Source organism: Pagrus major, chromosome 23, assembly GCF_040436345.1.
Source record: "Pagrus major chromosome 23, Pma_NU_1.0".
NCBI lineage: Eukaryota > Metazoa > Chordata > Actinopteri > Spariformes > Sparidae > Pagrus > Pagrus major.
This window is the reverse complement of record NC_133237.1, coordinates 24,420,585-24,441,379: the sequence shown is the minus strand read 5'-3', so window position 1 is coordinate 24,441,379 and position 20,795 is coordinate 24,420,585. Positions and strand designations below refer to the sequence as shown.

Below are 20,795 nucleotides of genomic sequence, written 5' to 3'. Positions count from 1 at the left end.
TTCTCTGATTTTATTAAAGCTTCCCTTTTAGTGGGAAGTGTAGTGTAACATTAACATTTGCAGAAAAAGAGAAGATGACTGATTGCTCTATTTAACACTATATAGGCAAAAATTGTGTCGGATGCTCTGGGAAAACAGAGAAAAGGGTCTTAAAAAGCCTTTATTGTAGTGAAAAAGCCTTTATTAGGTAATGATTGAACCACTGCAATAAAACACTTTTATTTCCATGCTTGTTTTTTCAATATTTTTTGGTATTTTCTTTTTTGGAGTGCCTGGATCGCCTCTGTAATAACATTTACTGATGTAATTATGACTTATTGTTATTGCACCATTTGTTTTTGGCCCTTGGTGCCCTCAATTTCGGCTGCAAAGCCCCACTAAATAGGTATTTATCGAAGGCCAAAGTGGCATAGCACTAAAAATAACTTAATTCCAGGCCTGTTTCTGCGATTAACACTTGCGACTGTTTTTCTTGCTTTGGTATCCTCCTCTTTGTTTAACAAATCTATTTGCAGTTTTAAAAAAAATTGCAACATTTTTACACTCATCGTCTCTGTCTTTGCAAAATTTCCCTTTGCTGACATACTAACCACGTAAACCTCTGTCTCATTACGGTGCAACAGTGCATCATCATTTTGATATCTTGTTAAGGAACAATGACTCAGATTGAAGCGTCGATTGCATCATCGCCATTGAACGGTTTTGGCCGCGGTGTGCAGATTCCCACCACAAAGGGATAAAACAGCAACAATATGATTAACAGTGACTCCTGTGCAATACTGGAAGTTGTCTCTGATTCTGTCAGACCTTAAAATCCCTCCATAAGTCCCATGAGTAGTGGGTGTGTGAATGTCAGTTGTTGAAGGGGGGGGGCCAACGTATTTATACATCACAGTGACAGCCTGAGACCAACTGCTGCTGGTCTTGTTTGCTCACCTCTCCTTGTTCCCTGCCTCCAAACTGCAAGATCCAGGTCTTTGCTAACTGCCCCAGTATGGCTTTGCTAACTGCCCCAGTCTGGCTTTGCTAACTGGCCCTGCCTTAAGGGCTTGGAAACAAAAACAGAACAACAAAAATCTGTGGCTGCTGCAATTAACAAGTACAATGTAACTGTAACTTGCAGAGATACAGCTGTGTGTGCGTATGCGTGTGTGCCCTCAAGTCACTTAGTCCCACATTAACAAAAGTGAGTTTTCAGTAAATGTCATCATGCTGTGATGAATAGAGCAGGAACCAGCTTGTCTGAGCTCCACTGCCAAACAGCGACCGAAACCTACAGCAACAGGCGAAACCTGGCAATCCTGTAGGCTAGGGAAAGAGAGGGTGTTGTCGCGACTGCTGATGATAATGCAAGTCGCAGGGGTTCAAACTGACACTGCAGAGCTGGTCTGCACAGTCAGAGGCCACAGGTCCGTACTTGCACACCGAGAGAAGACAGATCAAGGAGGAGGCAAACCGTTACTATTGCCAAAGACTGAACACACGTCAGTGGATGATATGCAGCCTTGTTTCTCTACGCGGGTGACCGAGTTTAAAAATGTCTCTCATTACTTTAAGGCTCCGGCTCTCAATCCTCAAACAAGGCTTTCCTAACAATTTAGACCAAACATGCACTTTCTGTCAGAGTGAGCTTTCTAATTATGTTAAATGATATAACTTATGCAAATCTCACAAAGCTGAAAGGAACATATTGTTTGAAACACAGATGAAGCCATCGATGTTACATATTGCATGTTTAAAAAAGGGGTATTTTCATTGTTAGTTAATCTGTCATTTATTTAATTTGTTGTTTTTGGTCAATAAAACTTCAGAGGGAAAGTAAAAAGTCATGGTTCCCACGACTTCTTTATTCAAAGACTGTTCAGGGACTTTCAAAGTCCACTTCCCTCAGATTCAAAGAGCTAGCATGACATACAGTAGTTTAAAATACTGATTACTGCTACAAAACTCAGAGACAACAATTACAAAGAGAGAAGCTTGAATGAGTGAACACCTCTCTGCTGTGTTACAGTGAACCTAAATGTCTTTTTCTTGCACAAAATATATCAATTCAAGCTCTTTTCATGACCCATATCAGATCATCATATCATTTTCCAAAACCTTCAAGACTGATTATTTCCAATTAAAGTCACAAAGTTTCAGGACTTTCAAGGGCTCACTGGATCCCTGCTGGTGATGTTTCTAAACTTTACTTGTTTCACAACAGAAGGGAACATTTAATAACTTTTGACAAACGGGGGCATGAACAAGTATGTATGTAAACAAAAGAACAGCTGTCACTGAGCCACAAAAGAATAACAGCGTGTACTATTTGGCAGCAGTAGCAGGTTCATGTAGTGAGAGAATGAACTAGGAAATGCATCCAAACAAACTGTTATCATTTAGCTGCCAATATTTAATCACCTTTGCAGTGATCAACTTCTGATGTGTAATCTGAGAAACGTCATGTGCTCTATACATGTTCTGCAGCCCACTTCAACATTTAAGTACACAAGCAGCGCACAGGTGTATCTGCTGGTTATGTGGGGACACGAAAGATTTGAAGTGGCACAGAAAAACTGGTTTGAGGCAGTAAATTACTGCTTTGAGGCAAACCATGCAGCAGCTATGCAAATTACAATGAGATGAGATCCACAACAAGGTGCAGCCTAAAGAAATCTGACTGAGTTTTCATCTCTTGATTGAAGCAGTTTTTCATTCGGTGATTTTATCTTATCTCAGATATAACAGTGTCAATGTAAAAAGCAAAGAGGTGTTTGTCGGTTGCAGAGCCATTTGACCTGTGTTTCCGTTTTTTGTCATGAATGAGAGGTGGTTATGTAGGTTATGTACAGGGTGGCAATTATGGCAAACCGTTACTGTGGTTGTGTTGAGTTGGCATTACCGACAAACAGCAGCAAGAGCAAATTAAAATTGGAGCACATGAAAACACTGGCACAGCTGATGTTTTTGTAGCCGACCCCGTCTTTTAAATTTCCCTGTGGGGAAGTATTATTACAGGGAAATGATGAGTCATCATCACCACTCATTGGCACAAAATGTGCTTTTAAGTGGTCCATGTAGGTTTTTAGGCAAACAACAGAAGAGGAAGGTTACCTGGCAATCTGAGTGACAAAAGGTTTGAGCTCTTTGGGTTCATAAGCTCTGGCGAAAGACCAGCATACGTAGCAGGCAGCGTCCCGCACATTTGAACCAACGCTGCAGGCTCCCCTCTTCTCCTCGTAGGTCAGGGATTTAATGATGAGTGGCACAACTGCAAGAAGACGGCAGAAATTAATTAGTGGTGTTATCTCAAGAACAACAGCAAAGACAAAAATAGATTCACTGCTTTGCGGTTGGATGGTTGGAAGTTGCATAGTTTACATCTATGACTGAAGTAAATACTTGGAAGTTATCAATATATTAACGAGTATGATTCTAGTAAACCTCAAATATGGATGTTGCTGCAAAGAAGCTACAAATTCTACAACATGGATGCTTCACAAACATGTTCAAGCCTGAAGTTTTTCAAGTCTGTCCTTCTGTTACAGAGTAGTAACGACGTTGTAATAATGACGTTGAATAATGCCAAAAACATGTTTTTTATAATTGTTTTTTTTGGCTTTATTAGATTTGACAGGTTAGAGAGATGAAAGGAAACAGGATGAGACAGAGAGGGGACGACATGTCCCGAGGACACATGTGGACTGGACAGGGGCCACTCAACGAACCAACTGAGCTACCAAGGCGTTCATCTTTGAGCGAACCTTTGTGCCAAATTTGAAGAAATTCCATCAAAGAGTTAATCAGATATTGCATCAGTAATAATGTTGCAGACAGACACGCTGAAAACACAGCATTAGGCTCGGGGTATCGCCGGCGCAGAGGCATAAAAAACTTCCTTTTTGAGCGTGCAGCACAGTGACTATGATGGCCATCCTGATAATGTTTATAGATGAACTACACAGTATTTATTAGCCACTTATAAAATATTATTACATCAGATGCAACGATAAATGGTTTATAAAGCGTGTCATAGTTTAATACTGTAATAACTATTAACTTTTTATTATTATTAAAATTTTACCATTTATTAATAATGGTTATTATGAAGTGTTGCCAAAAATTCAGCTCATTTGCTTAAATTTGAAGAGGTTATAAATCTTTCATGCCAACACTGCTCCCGTAAAAAGTTATATAACACTAAACAAGATCAGCACCAATTTTACCTGCGAGTATGCAAATCTATGCGCGATCTTGCCACCGTGCAACTGAATTTCACTTGAAACTTGACACATGAAGCAACACGTCATGTACAGCAACTGCAGAATTACAAGAGTATGGTTAATTCGAGAGAAACGGGTGAGGAAGGAGTTAGAGCCCCCACCCCACCCCATCATGTAAATCATCGCTTCAGGCCTGACTAATATCAGGTACATCGATGTTGCCTGAGGGCCCTGCTGTTTGGGCTGAAGCCCCACCCACTAGTGAGACAACACCTGAGAGAGAGGAAACTCACCACACAACTAACATCACCTAGTACAGCTCACACATGCACCATCACACACATTCACAAACGCACTCTGAACTTCATTGGAGCGGACGTCCCGACCAGATACTAACGCTGGCTGTGGACTGTGGAGCAGCTCAGGAGGAGACGCCGTTACTACAACCAGAGAAGGTATTTATTTTACTTTCTTTATTCTTCTTTTACTAACAAGGAAGCGGTATTAAGTTACATCAGTTATTACCAAAACTCTGCCGAAACCTTCCTGTGTTATTTGAAAAGACAGCGGTTTGTGAAAGTACTGTTGATTAGTCTGTAATGACTGTTTAGGGAAGGTATGTGCTACATATGCACCTGTTACCCAAGGACTTCAATTAGTCCCTGCCTTCACTGCCATATGAAGCACAGGTAATGCATAAGTTCATATACTCTGCAGAAAATCCTCAAAAAAGTTCAAGATTAGTTAGATTACATATTTCCTAAAGTTTTTATAACTATTTTCTATAAATATTCAGACTGATCTGTACATTTTAAAAGAACATTCTCAACAACTGAGCCCATGTGAACCAAATCTGTATTTTTTTTATGAGGGATAAAATCAAAAACAAAAGGTTTTGACTGAATTATAATCACAGTGAAGATATATGCTATTGAAGAAGGGATTTTCTCATGGATTTCAGTCCTTAAGAAGGGAGTGGCTTTGCGTGCTACCGCAGTTGGACAGAAACTTGAGTGACAACTTCTTGCGACAGCGCACGACAAGCAGGTTCCTCCGTGCGGCGCCCAGCAACACTTAACTCACAGCTTAAGGTGATGTTTCATTTCAAAGGCAAACCTGAAGTGTTTCAGATGCCACATGCTTGACGACTTAACAAAAAACAACTAGCTTGAACTATTGCAACACATTCTAGCTGGAACACTGCATGGAAAATGATTTAAGAAAATGACTTCTCATGCGAGCTGGTGAGTTCATCAAATGATCAGAACGATGAGGTTTTAGAGCTGAGTGCATCCCGCAGGTGTAGTCATGGGAAGCAGGTGGCTGGTAGTTCCCACGCCAACAGCATAGAGTTTATTAAGGTTGAGAGGGAAAGCAAGTCTCTGCATGCCCTCGAGGTCTGTGTTAGTAAGTGCCTAGTCTGCCCGACACCTGCCAACCTAGAGCCTTCTCTAACTTTATAGCAAAGATGAGTGGAGCGATATCAGAACAGATCGACAGGTAAGGATCCCGGCCCAGTCGAGGCATTTCAGGGCAGCTGTCAATCAACTGAAACCACACTAGGACTCGAATGCACCTGTGCAAGCGTGGGTTCGTTTTTGCATACAGTGGAAAGTTTTACATATTAATAATTTCTGTTTGGTGTCCAACCAAGTGCGGAGAAACAGTTGGAGAAATACATTAGCCCGAGGGTGCAGTGTTTTGTGCAGCTTGAGATTTGTCTGCCTGAGCAGTTGAAGAGAGAAAAACCTTCCAATGAGAGATAGTCTCCACCAGAACCAGTCAAACCACTCTATGAGCCACATTACTCGACAGTCACCTCAGTGAGAGTCTGCAATGATTCATGCGTCTCTCTTGTGTGCTTTAGAGTCACATTCCCCAAGAAAACCTAATTGCAATGTGCTGTATTCTTCTTTCAGAAAGCGTAAATTCAAAGCAAGATGGAGACGGTTCAGGAACGCAAGCCAAAAAGGCCTCACTACATTCCCCGACCGCCAGGCAAGCCCTTCAAATACCAGTGTTTCCAGTGTCCTTTCACCTGCAACGAAAAGTCCCATCTCTTCAACCACATGAAATACAACTTGTGTAAAAACTCCATCTCCCTGGTGTCACAGAAAAACGGGCAAACGGCCCGACAGTTCAAGGCTGCGGCAAAGGGAGTCCCTGTCAAACCTAAGGATTGTCCGAGCCCACTGCCTGCGGGTCAGAACAGTCCCGAGAAACAGGAAACTGAGGAGAATAAAGACGAGAGCGTAGATGACATGGAAGAAGTCGACGTTGGGTGTGACAGTCCAATCAACAAGGACAGCCAGAGTGCGACAAAATCAAATACAGTAACAGAGAGTGAGAACAGGGAGAGCGATGAAGACACGTCTCTGCCGCACCCTTCTGCTTTCTCTCCTGTCACACCCAAAAGTGACGGCGCAGAAGCACTTCAGTCACCTGTGCAGCAGCCGGAGGATTCGCAAGCTCCTGTTCCCTCCTTCAACCCTCCAGGCTTCCCATGGGGCACAATCCCACCATCCATTCCCTTAAAACCATACCCCCCTCCCATGATTCCTGAATACTCTCCTTATCACCTGACAGATCGGTCTCTATATCCACCATACTATTTCCCACGAAACCATGTGAACGAGCCAAACACTCCTTCTTTCCGGCCAGAGTTTCTGGATCCCCAGAGGCCGGTGGTACCACAACCCATCGCCCCACCTCACACCTCCCTCTTCCCCCCATACCCATACAGATACTGCCACCCCCTTCACCCAGTCCCCCCTCTGCATTACACTCTATATAGACCCCATGAGCTCTCCATGCCAATTGCAGGACCTAGGTATCTTCCTTTGGACTTGTATGGCCCGACATTTGGGCCCAAGGATTACGACTTATACATGCATTCACATCCGAGCCTCAGCAGCCTCAACAAATCTACACAAGAGGAGAGCAACCATGGGCAGAGTGGAGACAAAGAAACCAGGCTGAGCCCTAAAGAGGGCTGTTCAGCCTTGGGGTCGCCTGACAGACCAAATCATGCACACATCATCCTCAGAGACTCAGAGGCCCCGCACAACACCAACATGGCCGAGCCACAAACAACCACCCAACCAGGACACACAAGACAAGAGGAGTCTGCAGAAGGCTTGCTACAGTTAAGAGCCCAGCACGCGGATGGAGGGTGAGTAAGAATTCAGAAATGTAGTTTTCTTTCTTGGTTTAATTGAGCTGCATCACAGTGTGTTTGTATGTCAGTCCGTTAACTCTTTATTTTGTCTCTTTCAGATCAGCTGAAAGCAGCAGATACTCGTCGTCGTCCCTTTCTGAGTCGTGTCCTGAAATTGCATCAGAACAAGATGGTGAGGACACCAGAGAAGATTTGGCCCCACTCAACCTCTCAACAAGGAATCATCCATCTGAACACAGACTGAGCTGCTCGGACTCAGAGAACTCAACGCAAGACGAGTTGCCTCTGAACCTGAGCCTGCGACCATCTGTACACAGCCCTGTCCTGAGCACTTCAGAAGATCTACAGGAGAGGCTGGACACTGAGCTGGATGAGGAACCGTGTGACCAGAGGCAGAATGCAGCGCTGGCACTCTGTCAGCTCGCCAGTGCGAACTCTGCGGCCTCTCCATGTGACTTCAGCACTGCAGTCGGCTCCTCTGAGAGTTGCACAGAGGAAAGAAGTGCTGGCTCTCAAAAGAAGACCAAGCACACAATCAAGGCAAAGACAGCAGGCATGAAAAGAGCAAACAGTGGCCCGGCTGAAAACAGCTGCCACAAACCAAGCAAGAGAGCAAAAGCACCGGGGCGGGCTCTGAGGAGGAGGGCTCGCTGCTGCTAAAAACTGTTATATTTGTTAATAAGGACAGAAAATCTTCACCACTGCAAGCCTCTACATGAAAACATCAACTTATTCAACATTAATGTTCAAATGTTAATAAAGCACTGAAAGAGTTGATAGCAGGAGCAGATGTGACATGTCTATAGCACTAAATATGTTGAATGCAAAGGCTGTCGTCACAGGTATGTGTACATTATGTCTTGTTCTTACACTTGATTTGAAAGGTGAAAGGCGTTTTTTATAAAGGGTTCTGTATATTTAAATCTGGACTTGTTTTGTCATGTAAAACAATGACGATGTATCACTGAATGTAAATATGTTGAATAAATAAATAACAAACTGACTCAGGTGCAATAGTCCCTGTATTTCTTAATAACACAGCCTCTAAAATAGTTTTTTATACGGATTTTTTTTAGCAGATAGAAATAACAATAAATAGACAGGTTTGTCTCTTTGTTAATTGGTCTGAAACCGACTTTAAATGTGCATAACACAACCTACTATGGAGTGTGTAGATGGTGTGCTTGTTACCAGCAGCAACAGTCGGACGGGCAGGTAATGTTTTCACCATGTGAGTATGAGAGTATGCGTGTGTGTGTGTGTGTGTAGCAGGAACTACCCCAGAAGCAGTTTTGAGTACTTTGCTCGTTGTTTATATATCTGTCTGTCAGTCAGTCGACACATTTTGTCAATTTGTGCAACTGTTAAAGATACAGTCAGGACACTTTACAGGGGTGTAGGTGAGCTTAAAAACGAAAGCCAAGTTCAAAAATGGTTGTGGTCTGAGAAAAGGCACCAGAAAGAGGGGGCTAGGAAATAGGGAATGTCCCCATTGGCCCCCCACTTTACGCAAAAAAGCTTCCTATATTGATTTCCTGATTTATTTTGAATTGCCACAAAGGGGAGCCTGCATCTGTCCAGTCATTACAAAATCCTAAGCCTGCATCATGGCTGAAGGCTTGAATGTTATAGGGAGAATACTGGGAATCACTTTTGGCCAGAATAATCTTCAAATGAAATGTTCATATCATCTCACACGCCTATTGGTGATGGGATCACACCAACCGCAACGCCAATCTCACTCTACCACATGTCTATTGTCTACCAACATAGCTTAAAAGTGGATCCTGTGAGGATGGCTGGGCGTATTGAATAAATCTGGCATCCCTACTTTTCAAAGTGATTCTGTCGACACATACCATCTGTTAATCTGGAAGGCAGCAGCAGGCCTCTCCTACCGAGTTCAGCCAGAGCCAGGCAGCCTCCATGCCAAGCATTGTCTGTTTCCTGGAAGCTTGAATATAAACACACACAACACAGGTTAAAACACATGTCAATGAAATATGGCACTGCTTAAAAAAATAGTGACAGGTAAAGAGCAAACATGTCCCCAGCATGAAACTACCTGAAGCATTCCAGCACTGATCCGACCACCTCATCTGCCAGCTCCTTGGGAAGCCTCCCAGTCACTCTCCCAATGCTGAAGGGTTAAATAAAATTAAATTATTGTAACACATCAACTGTCTTAGAGACGCTGTCTTTGACATGAAGAATACCAAAGACAAGTAGCAACAGGGATGTTAACAGTTCAGGTTTGCTTGGGGACAGACGAACACATTGTTACCCTTTTGCTGCAGACCAGCGCACAATCGTTTCTTTATCTTTCAGTCCCACCAGCAGTTGCTCTGTAAAATAACAAAATTGATTCCCTGAGCAGACATATTGCAATAACAAACTTTTTAAAACCGATTTGAGGCGTAAACTGACCGATAACAGTCTCCACCTCCTCAGGAATGTCATAGTCCTCCTCCTGTTTTTGTGTCTCCGCCTCAGGTGTCACAGCGGCAGCGACTATAGCTGACTGGGACATGGAGAGGTTCGCTGCCAGGGAGCGGCTGCCTCTCTGATACCTGAAAAACATCAACATAAGCTTAAAGGCACTCGAACTCTGTGTGTTTGATCCAGGCACATACACACGACAGAAAATGTGTCGTGACATGATACATCTCACTATGCTGGAAGGAGAAGTGACCCCATCTGAACGGGGAGCTATAATAGGTTATGGGTTTGTTGCCTCGCCCATCCTTGCTTGTGAACGACTGAGCCTTTCAAGATGCCTCTTTCATATCCACTCATGATACTAACACCTGTTACCAGTGAACCTGTTCACATGTGGAATGTTTCTGAACAGGTGTTTTTGGAGCATCCCACAACTTTCACAGTCGTTTGTTTCTGTCCCAACTTGTTTGAAATTCAAAATAAGCATATATTTACAAAAATCAATGAAGCTGATGAGATTAAACATGAAATATATTGTCCTTTTACTGTTTTCAATCAAGTACATGTCAAAATTGAATAGCAAATTACTACATTTTGTTTTATTTACGTTTTACCCAGCATCCCAACTTTTTAGAAATCAAGGTTGTAGGTTGGAGACCTACGTAGTTTTCACAACATTAGCAGAAGATGAGGCTGAATAATGAAATTAAAATGACTTTGATATTGACATTGACCTCCAGTCACTTTAAACTACCTCTAACCACTTCAGTGACCCCAGAAAATGTATAGTTTGATATCAAAATCATCAAAATTGACCCATTAATTGCTGAGACATGCTGCAATTTGTTTACTGTGGACATTGGTGGCAGCCATTTTGAAAATATGCACTGCATATGATTAAAAAATTAATTATGTTATCAATCAGAAATGTTGACAAGACGTCCCAAAGATTCCAAAAAACTCTTTTTTTAAACTGACCTCCAAGCAGCCAAACGTGGCTTCAGGAAGGTGAGGCCAAGCCTCTGGATGAGTTTGACACCGAGTTTCCTCAGCATGGCCTGGCTGCTCTCTGACAATTGTTTCTTCTCCAGACACTGCAGAATTGTAGGAGCTGGTGAACAAATAAGAAAAATTAATATCATTATCTGTTGTTATACTGTTATAAGGCATAGACTGATGAACACATACAGGGATACACAGTTTTCGAGGTATCAGGCTAGAGGCTAAGAAAGATATTTTTCCATGCCTCTGGGTTTCTCAATATGTCGACACCTTGAAGACTTAGCTATTTAAATAGAGTATATACTGGGAGGGAAACATCTCCTGAGGTCTGGATTCAAATATCTCCCCTCTGGCACTGGACATTTAGGTAAAAATTTGCAAACACAAATGATTCAGTTGCCACATGCAAAAGACTACGAATGTGACAATCGCACGCTCCATTAACTCCTGTTCAGGAAATTTTTACTTTGACCTCCACGTGAAGATTAAAGAGTAAAGCCTTACTGTAGATAAATACAACCTACCATACTGCAGGAGGTCATCTCGTTTTCCATGTTTGAAAAGCTTCGCCTAAGGGACATATGTAACATGATCAGATCAGTCTGACACACTTAAGAGGACACGAGAGCAGGTACACACATATATACAAATAAACAATGTCACTAACGAACTACAAACAAGACACAATACTCTCAAAAACCATATTCGTACTAGCGGCTATTTCTTTTAGTTGTCAAATATTGAGTCTTTGCAGCATGTTACGCTTAATCCAAACACAGAAAACATGCAAGTATGGGTCCTGTAGGCTTGTTGACTGAACAAACAGAGCCAGTTTTGAACGCCCTAAGCACCACGTTCACTTCACACACATATTAAGTACAAAGGGATGCCTTCTAAACATGTTATGCAAGTTTATGTGCCAGTGATATGATTGTAATGTTCTTGCTCGAGGGCTGAATTACATTACCTTAGCTGACAGGAAGTGATTTGAAAATACCCTCCTTCATTAATAAAGATTTGCAGTGAGAACAGGTGTACTGTGAGAAGCATCAGGGTGGAAAAGAGGATTTTATTGAAACTAAGTACCCCCAACGCTGTTCTCATTTGCTGAACAACCGTTTAGCTTAAAGCGGTGGATTAAACTGACATTAGTCACTTGACGTAGCAGATCCCAAACATGCAGCAGGTGCACACCTGCAGCAGGTTACACACCTGCCAAAACCACATTGGGTATTGTGTGAGACATACCAGACGTGTCAGCTCTTATAAACAACCCCTCTGCTGGTTTTAATACAGCAGTGCACACAGACGTGCGTGCAACACCACAGGCTTGAGTGTGATCGGAAGCCTGTGTTTGTTTACCAGAGACTGCAGAGCACCGTCCAGCACCATAATGTCTCTCATTGACTGGTCATTGGTCTGAGATATGGTGGTGAGGTTCCAGTCCAGGAAGTCTCCGAGGCGCTTCTGCTTCACGTCGGGGCGCGTCATGAACCTGCACAGTCATGTACAATAAGACAAGTGAGTAATACAAAGTGCCGGGAGGATAAACAAATGCAGACACCAGTAATGCAATCCAAGAGGAGCGTTGCCCTCTGTTGGCTGGAAAATTAATTGCAGTTAATTACTTAATCTAGACTGTGTTGTGTTAACAGTAAACTGCCATATTTATATAGATTACTTTCAGTCTTTGATTTTCAAGTCCATGATTGACACAAGCTTCACATAAAAGATATACAGTAGACATTTGGCCTTGTAACAAGCTTTGTTATTAACCAAAATACACAGAGAATAAGGTTGATTTGTTTGGATTTAATGCTTTTTTAAAACCTTTTAAAGACCTCAACAAAGAACATTTAACACCCTTTTCACATCAGAACAAACGCACATCAGGTCTGATTATGTTTTAAATCAATCACAATATTAATATGGACAGTTTTTCAATATCAAAATCTTTAATGCAATGAACTCTTATGATTATATGAACCAAAACCTTTCACTAGTCAAAAGACAAAACCACACGTGAATACTTTTGGTAGCTTTTAATTTAATCCCTAATTTTGACAACAACAATGTGCAGAAAAATAAATACTGATGGGTAAATACTGACCTGAGTTTTAAAAAATCAGGATCAGGAAAAGTGGCGTAGTCTTTAATGAGCCTTTCTGAAATGTTTTACTCGAGTAGCTCTGCTTGCAAAACACTGAATGTTCCTCCAAACCCAGGTGACCACGTGGAACACTTTGTTGCTATACGCCGACTACGCCTTTGGACTTCAGACATGCCAACAACTCCCTGAGAGTAATTACTTTAATGACCTTACCTAGAATGAGGCCCGGAGCATAGACGCTTAAAGAGTAACTCCACAAATTTTACACATTAAAGTGTGTCTTCAGGTCTTGGGGAGTACTACTGCATATGTGAAAAAAAGTCATATAAGCCTTTTGTGGCTCCAGAGGAAGCTGCATGTAATCTGATGAACTGATCGTTCACACAGTGCTGTGAGTTAGTGGCCTAAAGAGCCACAAAGTATATAAAAATAGTGATTTGTTTCAGTTTTACATATGAAATCGAGCAATCTTCCATGTGAGCATGGTGGCTGTTTTGTTCCTATTTCAGTGATATTTTTGCAAGTGAACCACATCTCTCCAGTGCTACTGTTGGTTGAAACATATGTTTTCATGCTGAGGTTGAAGAGAGTCAGAACTTCCCGCAGCACTTAAACACAGACTTCCTCCTTTCATACATATTATATAAAATACTACTGGACACGATCCAAAATGTTGTAGGAAGCAATCTATTTTATGACTCTAAAACATAACTAAATTGTTTGGCTAATTTTACTGCAGGTCTAAAATGTGCACTGCAGGTTGTATAATGAAGGATTGTCAAAAATAGAACTGAAATAAATAATTGATCATGAAACATGGTCAGGACATCCATTGTCGTGAAACACTCACACTGAAAATAGCTGCACTTCAGTACAGAAATAACAGAGATCGTTTAATGTGGAGGCGTCAAACACATTAGTGCACTAATGAGTAACCTGGATAATGTTTATATCATAATCATACAGAGATATTTATTACCAGGTTATGTTTCATCATATCCGCAATTATTGTGCGTGAGAAATGAGTTGCCACTGAGATTTTGATGGCGTTTACGTGACCAAAAGTAACAAACTTTTTTTTTTAAATGTATTATTGCTGCACTGTTTCTAACTGTGATATTTTTGGAGACAACCACAGAATTAAAATACTATGTAAGTACTTGCATGGTGTTTGTACACTTACTTTGATACCAGTACAGATGCAGCATCCCTGGAACAATCGCTGACAAGTAGGTAAGACTGGAAAGATAAAGAAAGGAAAAATGTCACTCATACTGTGTATAAAATGACCGCTAAATAAATTCATCTCAGATATTATGTACACTTGGTATGGATAGGGAGACATACTGATGATTTGCTTGTTGATTTTTTTCCTGTAATGGTTTTATCACTGACTCTAAAACAGCAGAGTGCTGCTTTGTTTTAAGCAACTCTGTGTCATAACTGTCACAGAATCACAGCTGCCAAACATTCAGAGAGTTTGTTTAGAGTTTGTTTGAAGATCCACAAATCCTAATAAACGAGCCGAGCCCTTATGGGAAGCAAGACGTAGATGTACAAGATTACATGATACACTTAAAGATGTACTTCACTGCTGGAAAGATGGTACTTGCATAAAACTGGGCTGTCCATGCAGGAGAAAGACACAAAGATTTTTGAAATTGGTGCTACATGACCAGACACAATGTGGCGGTCAATTCAGGGTCACAATCTTTCTCTGCTGTAGCTAAACAGAATGCTAAAATATGTTTCTGAAAACATCTTAGGCAGTGAAGTAAGAGGATTTTGGTTTATAGTTTATCAGCACTAGTGAGACGCCCCTCTGTCTCTCCCTTGGATCAAGTGAATTTTAATTTGTCTATAATCTCTGTGTCCATGGATGAAAACATACAAAATTTGTATTCTGAAATTTTCAGTTACAAAGGGGGTTTATAATCGGCAAAGTTCCTGTTTAACTTACCTTTGCAATGGCTAGAATGCGGTCCATGATGGGCTCTCTGGCCTGGCCGCTGTCCGACTCCAAATGGCCATCCAGACGGTAAAGGTCGAAGGGTATGAGGCAGGTCATGGACAGCCACAACAACAGCATGTAGCGAGTTTCCCAAGTCTGAAATGAGGAGATGGGAAAACACACTATTATTAAACGTTCGATGAAGCTGACAAGAATTATTTTTTCCCCTTGAAAGTACTACCAGTCGCACCTCCGAGTCTTTGGGATCCTGCCTCGTCAGCAGGTCCAGAACTGGCTGGACGTCTGCCACCTCATGGGGGAAAAGCTGCATGAAGATTTTATAACCTCTGACCTGTGCAGGGAAAAATCAAATCAATGTTAACACACTGTGGACTCATCACAAATCTGCATTAGTGAATTGGCTGGATAACTTTGCTGTGTCAGTAAAATGACTCAATTTTACTCTGTGCTATGCCACTGGCTGGCTGGTTTTCAGTGACTTTGCAGACATCCAGTATAAAACCAGAGTACTGTTGTTGACTGACCTTACAGACGATGTAGAGGAACTTGAAGCTCAAATGCACCAGTGATGGTGGAGACTTCTCACTCCTTACAAACTCCAGTATCATGTTCAACATCCATTCTAAGACAAAGTTGAAAAACTGATGAGTGGGGGGTGTTTTAATCACAACAATAATACAGAATGAGTATTTATAATGTACCTAAGTGTGGGTCCAGCAGATGAGGCTGCTCTTGATATCTGTTCATTATCACTGTGGGAGTAAAAAGCAACAACCTGAAACCACTCATCCATCCAAAGCACTGATTAAAAACTGTTTATTTCAGTACTCATGTCCTCTGTGGATGCCTGCCTCACCCAGGAACCTCTCTGTGGTGGACTCGCTCGCCATCATGTCCCCGTGGATCTCCGGCAGGCTGGAGAGGAGCGCTCGGGTCTCAGTCGCCTCACTGAAGCCCCCCAACACACAAGCTTTAACGACGGCGTCCGGCTCTCCTCCGTCACCCCCGGAGCACCCACTCTCTGTCTCCATCAGCGCCATTCTGCCACACTTTCACCCACCAGCAGTGTCTCTGCTACAGATGCTAACGTTAGCGTGCGTTGATAGAAATTATAAACCACTTAGCTAGCTACAAATTAGCATTTATGCCATGAAAAGGGAGCGGCTGTGGGTGGAAAATTAGCTTGAGGGTATATTAAAAGTTACAGCTACGACACGGATTTTTGGCTTGAAAGTGTAAAATATGACAGTTCACGAGCTGAAATTAATTGCAATTAAACGAAACCGGGGCTAGCTGTCTCTGTTATGATGCTCCCGCACAAGTTTGTTTAGCTCCTGTGCTAACGACCCGCCCTACTACGGCGAGAGAGAAGGTTCATACGTATTGCAAGTCACCCAAGAAGCGAAGCTATTAATCTGTTCCCTTGGATTTGGACAATAAAAGCATTCATGCTGTGAATTAGTGGTTTAATACTAATAGTTTAATAATATAAGTTATAAATCTTATTTCATCAGGACCAGCATTTTGTAAAAAGTACCCAGAAGTCACACTTGATTAAAGTGTTAAAATATTACTTCGGTGAAACTAAGTGAAAGTCACCCACACCAACAGGACTTATGTTAGTTTTAAAGTATCTGATATTAAATGTACTTAAGTATCAAAAGTACATACACTATGTAAAAATACACTACTAAAATTATAATAATAAAAAATAAATTATAGTTTGGCTCTGATGTAACATGAAATCAACAGAACAACTAGTAACTTAAGATTATAAACAAATGTAATGAAAGGAAAAATACGATATATGCTGCTAAGATGTAGTGGAGTAGAAGAGGGAAGCAGAAAATGCAAATATGCAAGTCTTAGTACCTCCAAATTCCACTTAAGTACAGTACTTGTGTAAATATACTTAGATACATCCCATCACTGTGGACAGAGAATAAAAACTGCCAAAATCTAATGTCTATGGGTGCATCAAAACCTCATAGAAAGAGGAAGAAAAGATCAGTGTATGGTCTAATAAATTGCATATAACATAGCTATTTAGCATTAATTATATACAGGTAAACATAATCATACATATATAGCATAGTAGCTATAAAAATGAATCAGATGACTAGGTTTATATATGTATGTTTATGTTACCTGGGAGAAGAAGCTGGTGGCAGGTTGTCAAACAGTCAGTAAGAGGGGTCATTAGTGCTTTAAGATGATGAAGGTTTTACATTCTGATTCACTTCTGTTTTCATACCAGACAGACAGACAACAAAGTCAGCAGGGTGGGACAAACACTTTGCATCACCACAAGATGTTTTATTGTTGGTTAAGCAGTGAATTGAAAGTTTCCACAATAATCAGTCATTCCTGTGCAACAACATTTTTGAAGGTGCATGTAGTGTGTTAGAAGGTACATCACATCAACAGCTCGGCTATTATGATGTAGATAAACAATCCTGCTATCACTGGAATTCAATGAAATCACAGCACGGCAATATAATTCAGTCAGCTGGCGGTCAAAAGTGGCCAATGAAAACAGATTTAAAACTAAAAACAGGTGTGCAGCATCGCAAAAAACTCAGTTTTGGACCAACTAAAAACTTCTTCTTACTGTCAAGCGTGCCCGGTGAAGAATACTTATAATATCCTCTTCCAATTGCAGGAAATGTTTAAATAAAAACCAAGAAGGTGCAGAGCTGAGTTATTTTGGTCTAGTTTATGTTTAGTTGTAGGCAACCTACACACAATGTAGTTACTACAGACTGGTTTAGGTGGAGCAGGCAGGGCAGAATTAGCTTGTTATGTTGTTGTTTTAGTCTCTTCAACAGCTAGCCACACTGTATTTGGTCAAACTAGCATCAGTCAATATATGCATAATACTTTGCATTAGTTTAAGACTGTGGAGCTTTTCTATGAATGTATGTGACTTCAGTTATTTCAGCAGGTCCTTCATGATCCTTATTGAAGAGCCTCTGTAGCCGCCACCAAAGTGGTTCCAGTGATTCAGATAGTGAAAAAGTTGGTAGAGCTGGTTTCTCTTTGCGAAGCCTGGCGCTTTAGGAATCTTTTCATGGTAGGCGGAGTAAAAAGAGCTGCTGAAGCCACCGAACATCCCCGCAATACCCAGCTCGAACTCTGAATGGCCATAGAAGGAGGCTGGGTCAAAGATGACTGGGCCTTCTGCACACTCTGCTACGTTTCCTCCCCATAAGTCTCCATGGAGGAGAGCGGGGACGACCTCCACATCTGTGAAAAACTGAGGGATCTTGAGCTGTGAATGACAGACACAAAAGTTGCACAGCCAGATTTTTTAGACAAATCATACAGATCTGTCACGCTTTGTTTCTGATGGGGATGAAGGGAGGGTGCACCTGTAGCTTGGCCCACAGCTCTCTGGCCTCCCTGTCTCCGTGAGATTTCTCCACCATGTTGAGCTGGTGCTGCAGCCTCTGCTGGGAGTAAAATGCCACCCAGTCATCCCGCCACTCGTTCTCCTGAGAAGATAAATAAAGAAAAAGAGAACAACAGTGATATCTCGCAGGATTACTATAACATCACAAAGACACATGCTACAAATGTACTACATTTTATGGATTATTTTTTTCTTTTTACCTGTGGTAGATATCCACAGCATGTAGTTACACTGAAGCCAAATTTTTCAACAACAGGCACCTCAGACTGCCCGGCTCCTTTTCCTGTGTTCAGTCCAATAAGTTAGTAAATCTTAACTAATCAGGAATTAACTTGAGATGTAACTGCTATTCAGTGTAGTATTGGAAGATGTTTCGTTATTACCGACTGTCTGCTGCTCTTTATTCAATTTCTCCATTTGTCTCTTGTTGTGCAGATGCAGATCTGCCAGCTGCTCTCCAAGGTGCTTCGAGTACCTAAACATTAGAAAAATCATTAAAAAACACAGAATCAATTATGTTTTTGCTGCCTTCTACTCTAACCTGCATACAGTGGTACTGATGCTGATAACTTGTACGACAGCTCTTACTTGCTGAGACCTCTCATGTCCAGATGCTCCATCACAAACACACATCCTCCTCTGTCCAGCTCTATCACCTTCACAGGTTTGGGGACTTTCACAGTTTCTGTCTTTAAAATGGCTTCCAGGCTGGCCATTTCCCCATCAAACATCAATTTGGCCTGAATAAAGCCAACACAACAAAGGATTTGAGTTTGCACTTAGCACAGATCCACACTAGTTTGCATGCACAAAGTTCACAGTGGCTGTTTGGCTGCAGCAGCTTGATCAAATCCTTTACTATTAGCACGTCATAACAATATGTGTTCTTATATAATATATTTGCATACAATAATATACACTATAATGATAATTAAATACCTCGCTCTTGTGGTTTATCTTCACAAACACTCTCCCACTGTCAGTGTCATAACTTTGTCCCTCGCTGATGCATCCACCTCCCGAGTGACCAGTTGGCTTCAGCATCGCTGTCCCCAACTCTTTCTTTAGCTTGGCTTCCATGTTTATATCGCACAAACTAGTTCTGGTACAGTTACATGGACGATAATAACAACAACGCAGTCAATGCAACTGCAGTGTCAGGGCTTCAGGGGGGCGTTTCTGGCCGTTTCCGTGGTGTGAACCAATGAGGACTCTCGCTCGGGGGATGGCGAGCTTGTTTTCTTCCGGTATATGCATCCGAGAGGAGTGGCAACCAATCAGAAACGAGACTCAAATGATTGATGTCTACTTCGTCCTATCACAGCGATGGAACGCAGTCACGTGAGCGTCACCATGGTGCCAAGTGACTCCACTTTAGCTAGCTTACATGCTACGACTGGCGTCGCTATGCTGCTGCTGCTGCTGCAAACCCGAAATGAGCAGCAATGACGTTTGTTTGCTTCTTGGAGCGACCGGCGTCGGAAAAACGTTGCTGCTGAAACGTCTACAAAATATCCTTTTTATACGCGCAGCGGGATAATTTAAACTAGAACTAGAAAAAGTAACGTTACACTGCTGTAAACTGACAGCTAGCTGGCTAATTTAGCCCAACAACGTCTACTAAGCTGGTAGTAACCGTTAGCTTAGGCAAAATGGCAAAATGTATTGATTATCAAAATTAACGGGACGAAAAGTAACTTTTATTGAGAGTAAGCTACTTTTTACTGTCATTTTTACGCAAGTATTTGAGTACAATGCAGTAACAGTAACGTTAAAGTTACTTCTACCTGGGTAGGGTATTCCAGTAGTCTTTACACCTCTGATATATATATTGCTTACATACTAGCTTAGTTAGTGTTACATATGGCCTTTCATCACCGATATTGGTCGATATGTTCACGTAATTTTGCAGCAGTTTGAGTACAAAGCTTAAAATTAGTCAGATAAAATAAACTAAAATGCTATTTCACATTGTGTTTTAAATTAATTTTAAATGACATACTTTTTTCAGGCACTGTATCAACAGTTTAATCAGTGGTTACCATAGTGGGGACCCTCAGGGGTCCCAGAGAGGGCTCCGGCGGGGTCCCCAACAAAATGGGGACTAGTTAACTTTACAATAATTCCATTCAGTAACAGAATGTGTGAGTATTTTGTTCATGGGTTGCATACACTTTCTGTAATGAAACATCTAAAGGGCAAACACCTTACCAGATGGGGATTCCCGGGGCAAAATCTTATCAAATGTGTGTCTTGAAACTCACATTTTGCCTTTGAAACTGATAAATGCTACAGCACTGGTTCCTGTGGATATTTCCTTTAACAGATTTCATTTACAGCTCAATTTGCACGGGTCAGGTGAACTGGGGCCACCTCCTTCTACTCTTCCTACAGTGAGTAATCTTGAAAGGTGGTTGTGATAAGTTTGCAGACTCATTTCTGCTGAGACAGAAGTGTAATCTATGTAATGCCTCTGA

General features: G+C 41.6%; 4 protein-coding genes across 4 annotated transcripts in view; 2 read left to right on the top strand and 2 right to left on the bottom strand.

The window, feature by feature from the left end:
* Positions 1 to 16,264, bottom strand: part of tbcd (tubulin folding cofactor D) — a 28,845-nt gene extending 12,581 nt beyond the window's left edge. Inside the window, exons 1-14 of the mRNA XM_073494671.1 lie at positions 15,763 to 16,264; positions 15,608 to 15,658; positions 15,431 to 15,528; positions 15,136 to 15,237; positions 14,895 to 15,041; positions 14,118 to 14,173; positions 12,187 to 12,319; positions 11,349 to 11,394; positions 10,801 to 10,933; positions 9,811 to 9,953; positions 9,668 to 9,728; positions 9,449 to 9,523; positions 9,243 to 9,337; positions 3,097 to 3,253 (exon numbers count right to left, since the gene is read on the bottom strand). Of these exons, the coding sequence (XP_073350772.1) occupies positions 3,097 to 3,253; positions 9,243 to 9,337; positions 9,449 to 9,523; positions 9,668 to 9,728; positions 9,811 to 9,953; positions 10,801 to 10,933; positions 11,349 to 11,394; positions 12,187 to 12,319; positions 14,118 to 14,173; positions 14,895 to 15,041; positions 15,136 to 15,237; positions 15,431 to 15,528; positions 15,608 to 15,658; positions 15,763 to 15,946 (1,481 nt within the window). The 5' untranslated portion in view covers positions 15,947 to 16,264. The remainder of the gene's footprint in view (positions 1 to 3,096; positions 3,254 to 9,242; positions 9,338 to 9,448; positions 9,524 to 9,667; positions 9,729 to 9,810; positions 9,954 to 10,800; positions 10,934 to 11,348; positions 11,395 to 12,186; positions 12,320 to 14,117; positions 14,174 to 14,894; positions 15,042 to 15,135; positions 15,238 to 15,430; positions 15,529 to 15,607; positions 15,659 to 15,762) is intronic.
* Positions 6,125 to 8,372, top strand: znf750 (zinc finger protein 750). The gene is made up of 2 exons (XM_073493721.1): positions 6,125 to 7,377; positions 7,482 to 8,372. The coding sequence occupies exons 1-2, from the start codon at positions 6,146 to 6,148 to the stop codon at positions 8,041 to 8,043; spliced, it is 1,794 nt and encodes a 597-aa protein (XP_073349822.1). The 5' UTR covers positions 6,125 to 6,145; the 3' UTR covers positions 8,044 to 8,372.
* A 937-nt stretch (positions 16,265 to 17,201) lies between the features above and the next one.
* fn3krp (fructosamine 3 kinase related protein) lies at positions 17,202 to 19,462 on the bottom strand. The gene is made up of 6 exons (XM_073494285.1): positions 19,258 to 19,462; positions 18,907 to 19,058; positions 18,702 to 18,793; positions 18,519 to 18,601; positions 18,278 to 18,400; positions 17,202 to 18,177 (listed from the first exon to the last, which is right to left on the bottom strand). The coding sequence occupies exons 1-6, from the start codon at positions 19,396 to 19,398 to the stop codon at positions 17,839 to 17,841; spliced, it is 930 nt and encodes a 309-aa protein (XP_073350386.1). The 5' UTR covers positions 19,399 to 19,462; the 3' UTR covers positions 17,202 to 17,838.
* A 264-nt stretch (positions 19,463 to 19,726) lies between these two features.
* arl16 (ADP-ribosylation factor-like 16) overlaps positions 19,727 to 20,795 on the top strand; it is a 2,992-nt gene continuing 1,923 nt past the window's right edge. Inside the window, exons 1-2 of the mRNA XM_073494510.1 lie at positions 19,727 to 19,830; positions 20,657 to 20,711. Of these exons, the coding sequence (XP_073350611.1) occupies positions 19,754 to 19,830; positions 20,657 to 20,711 (132 nt within the window). The 5' untranslated portion in view covers positions 19,727 to 19,753. The remainder of the gene's footprint in view (positions 19,831 to 20,656; positions 20,712 to 20,795) is intronic.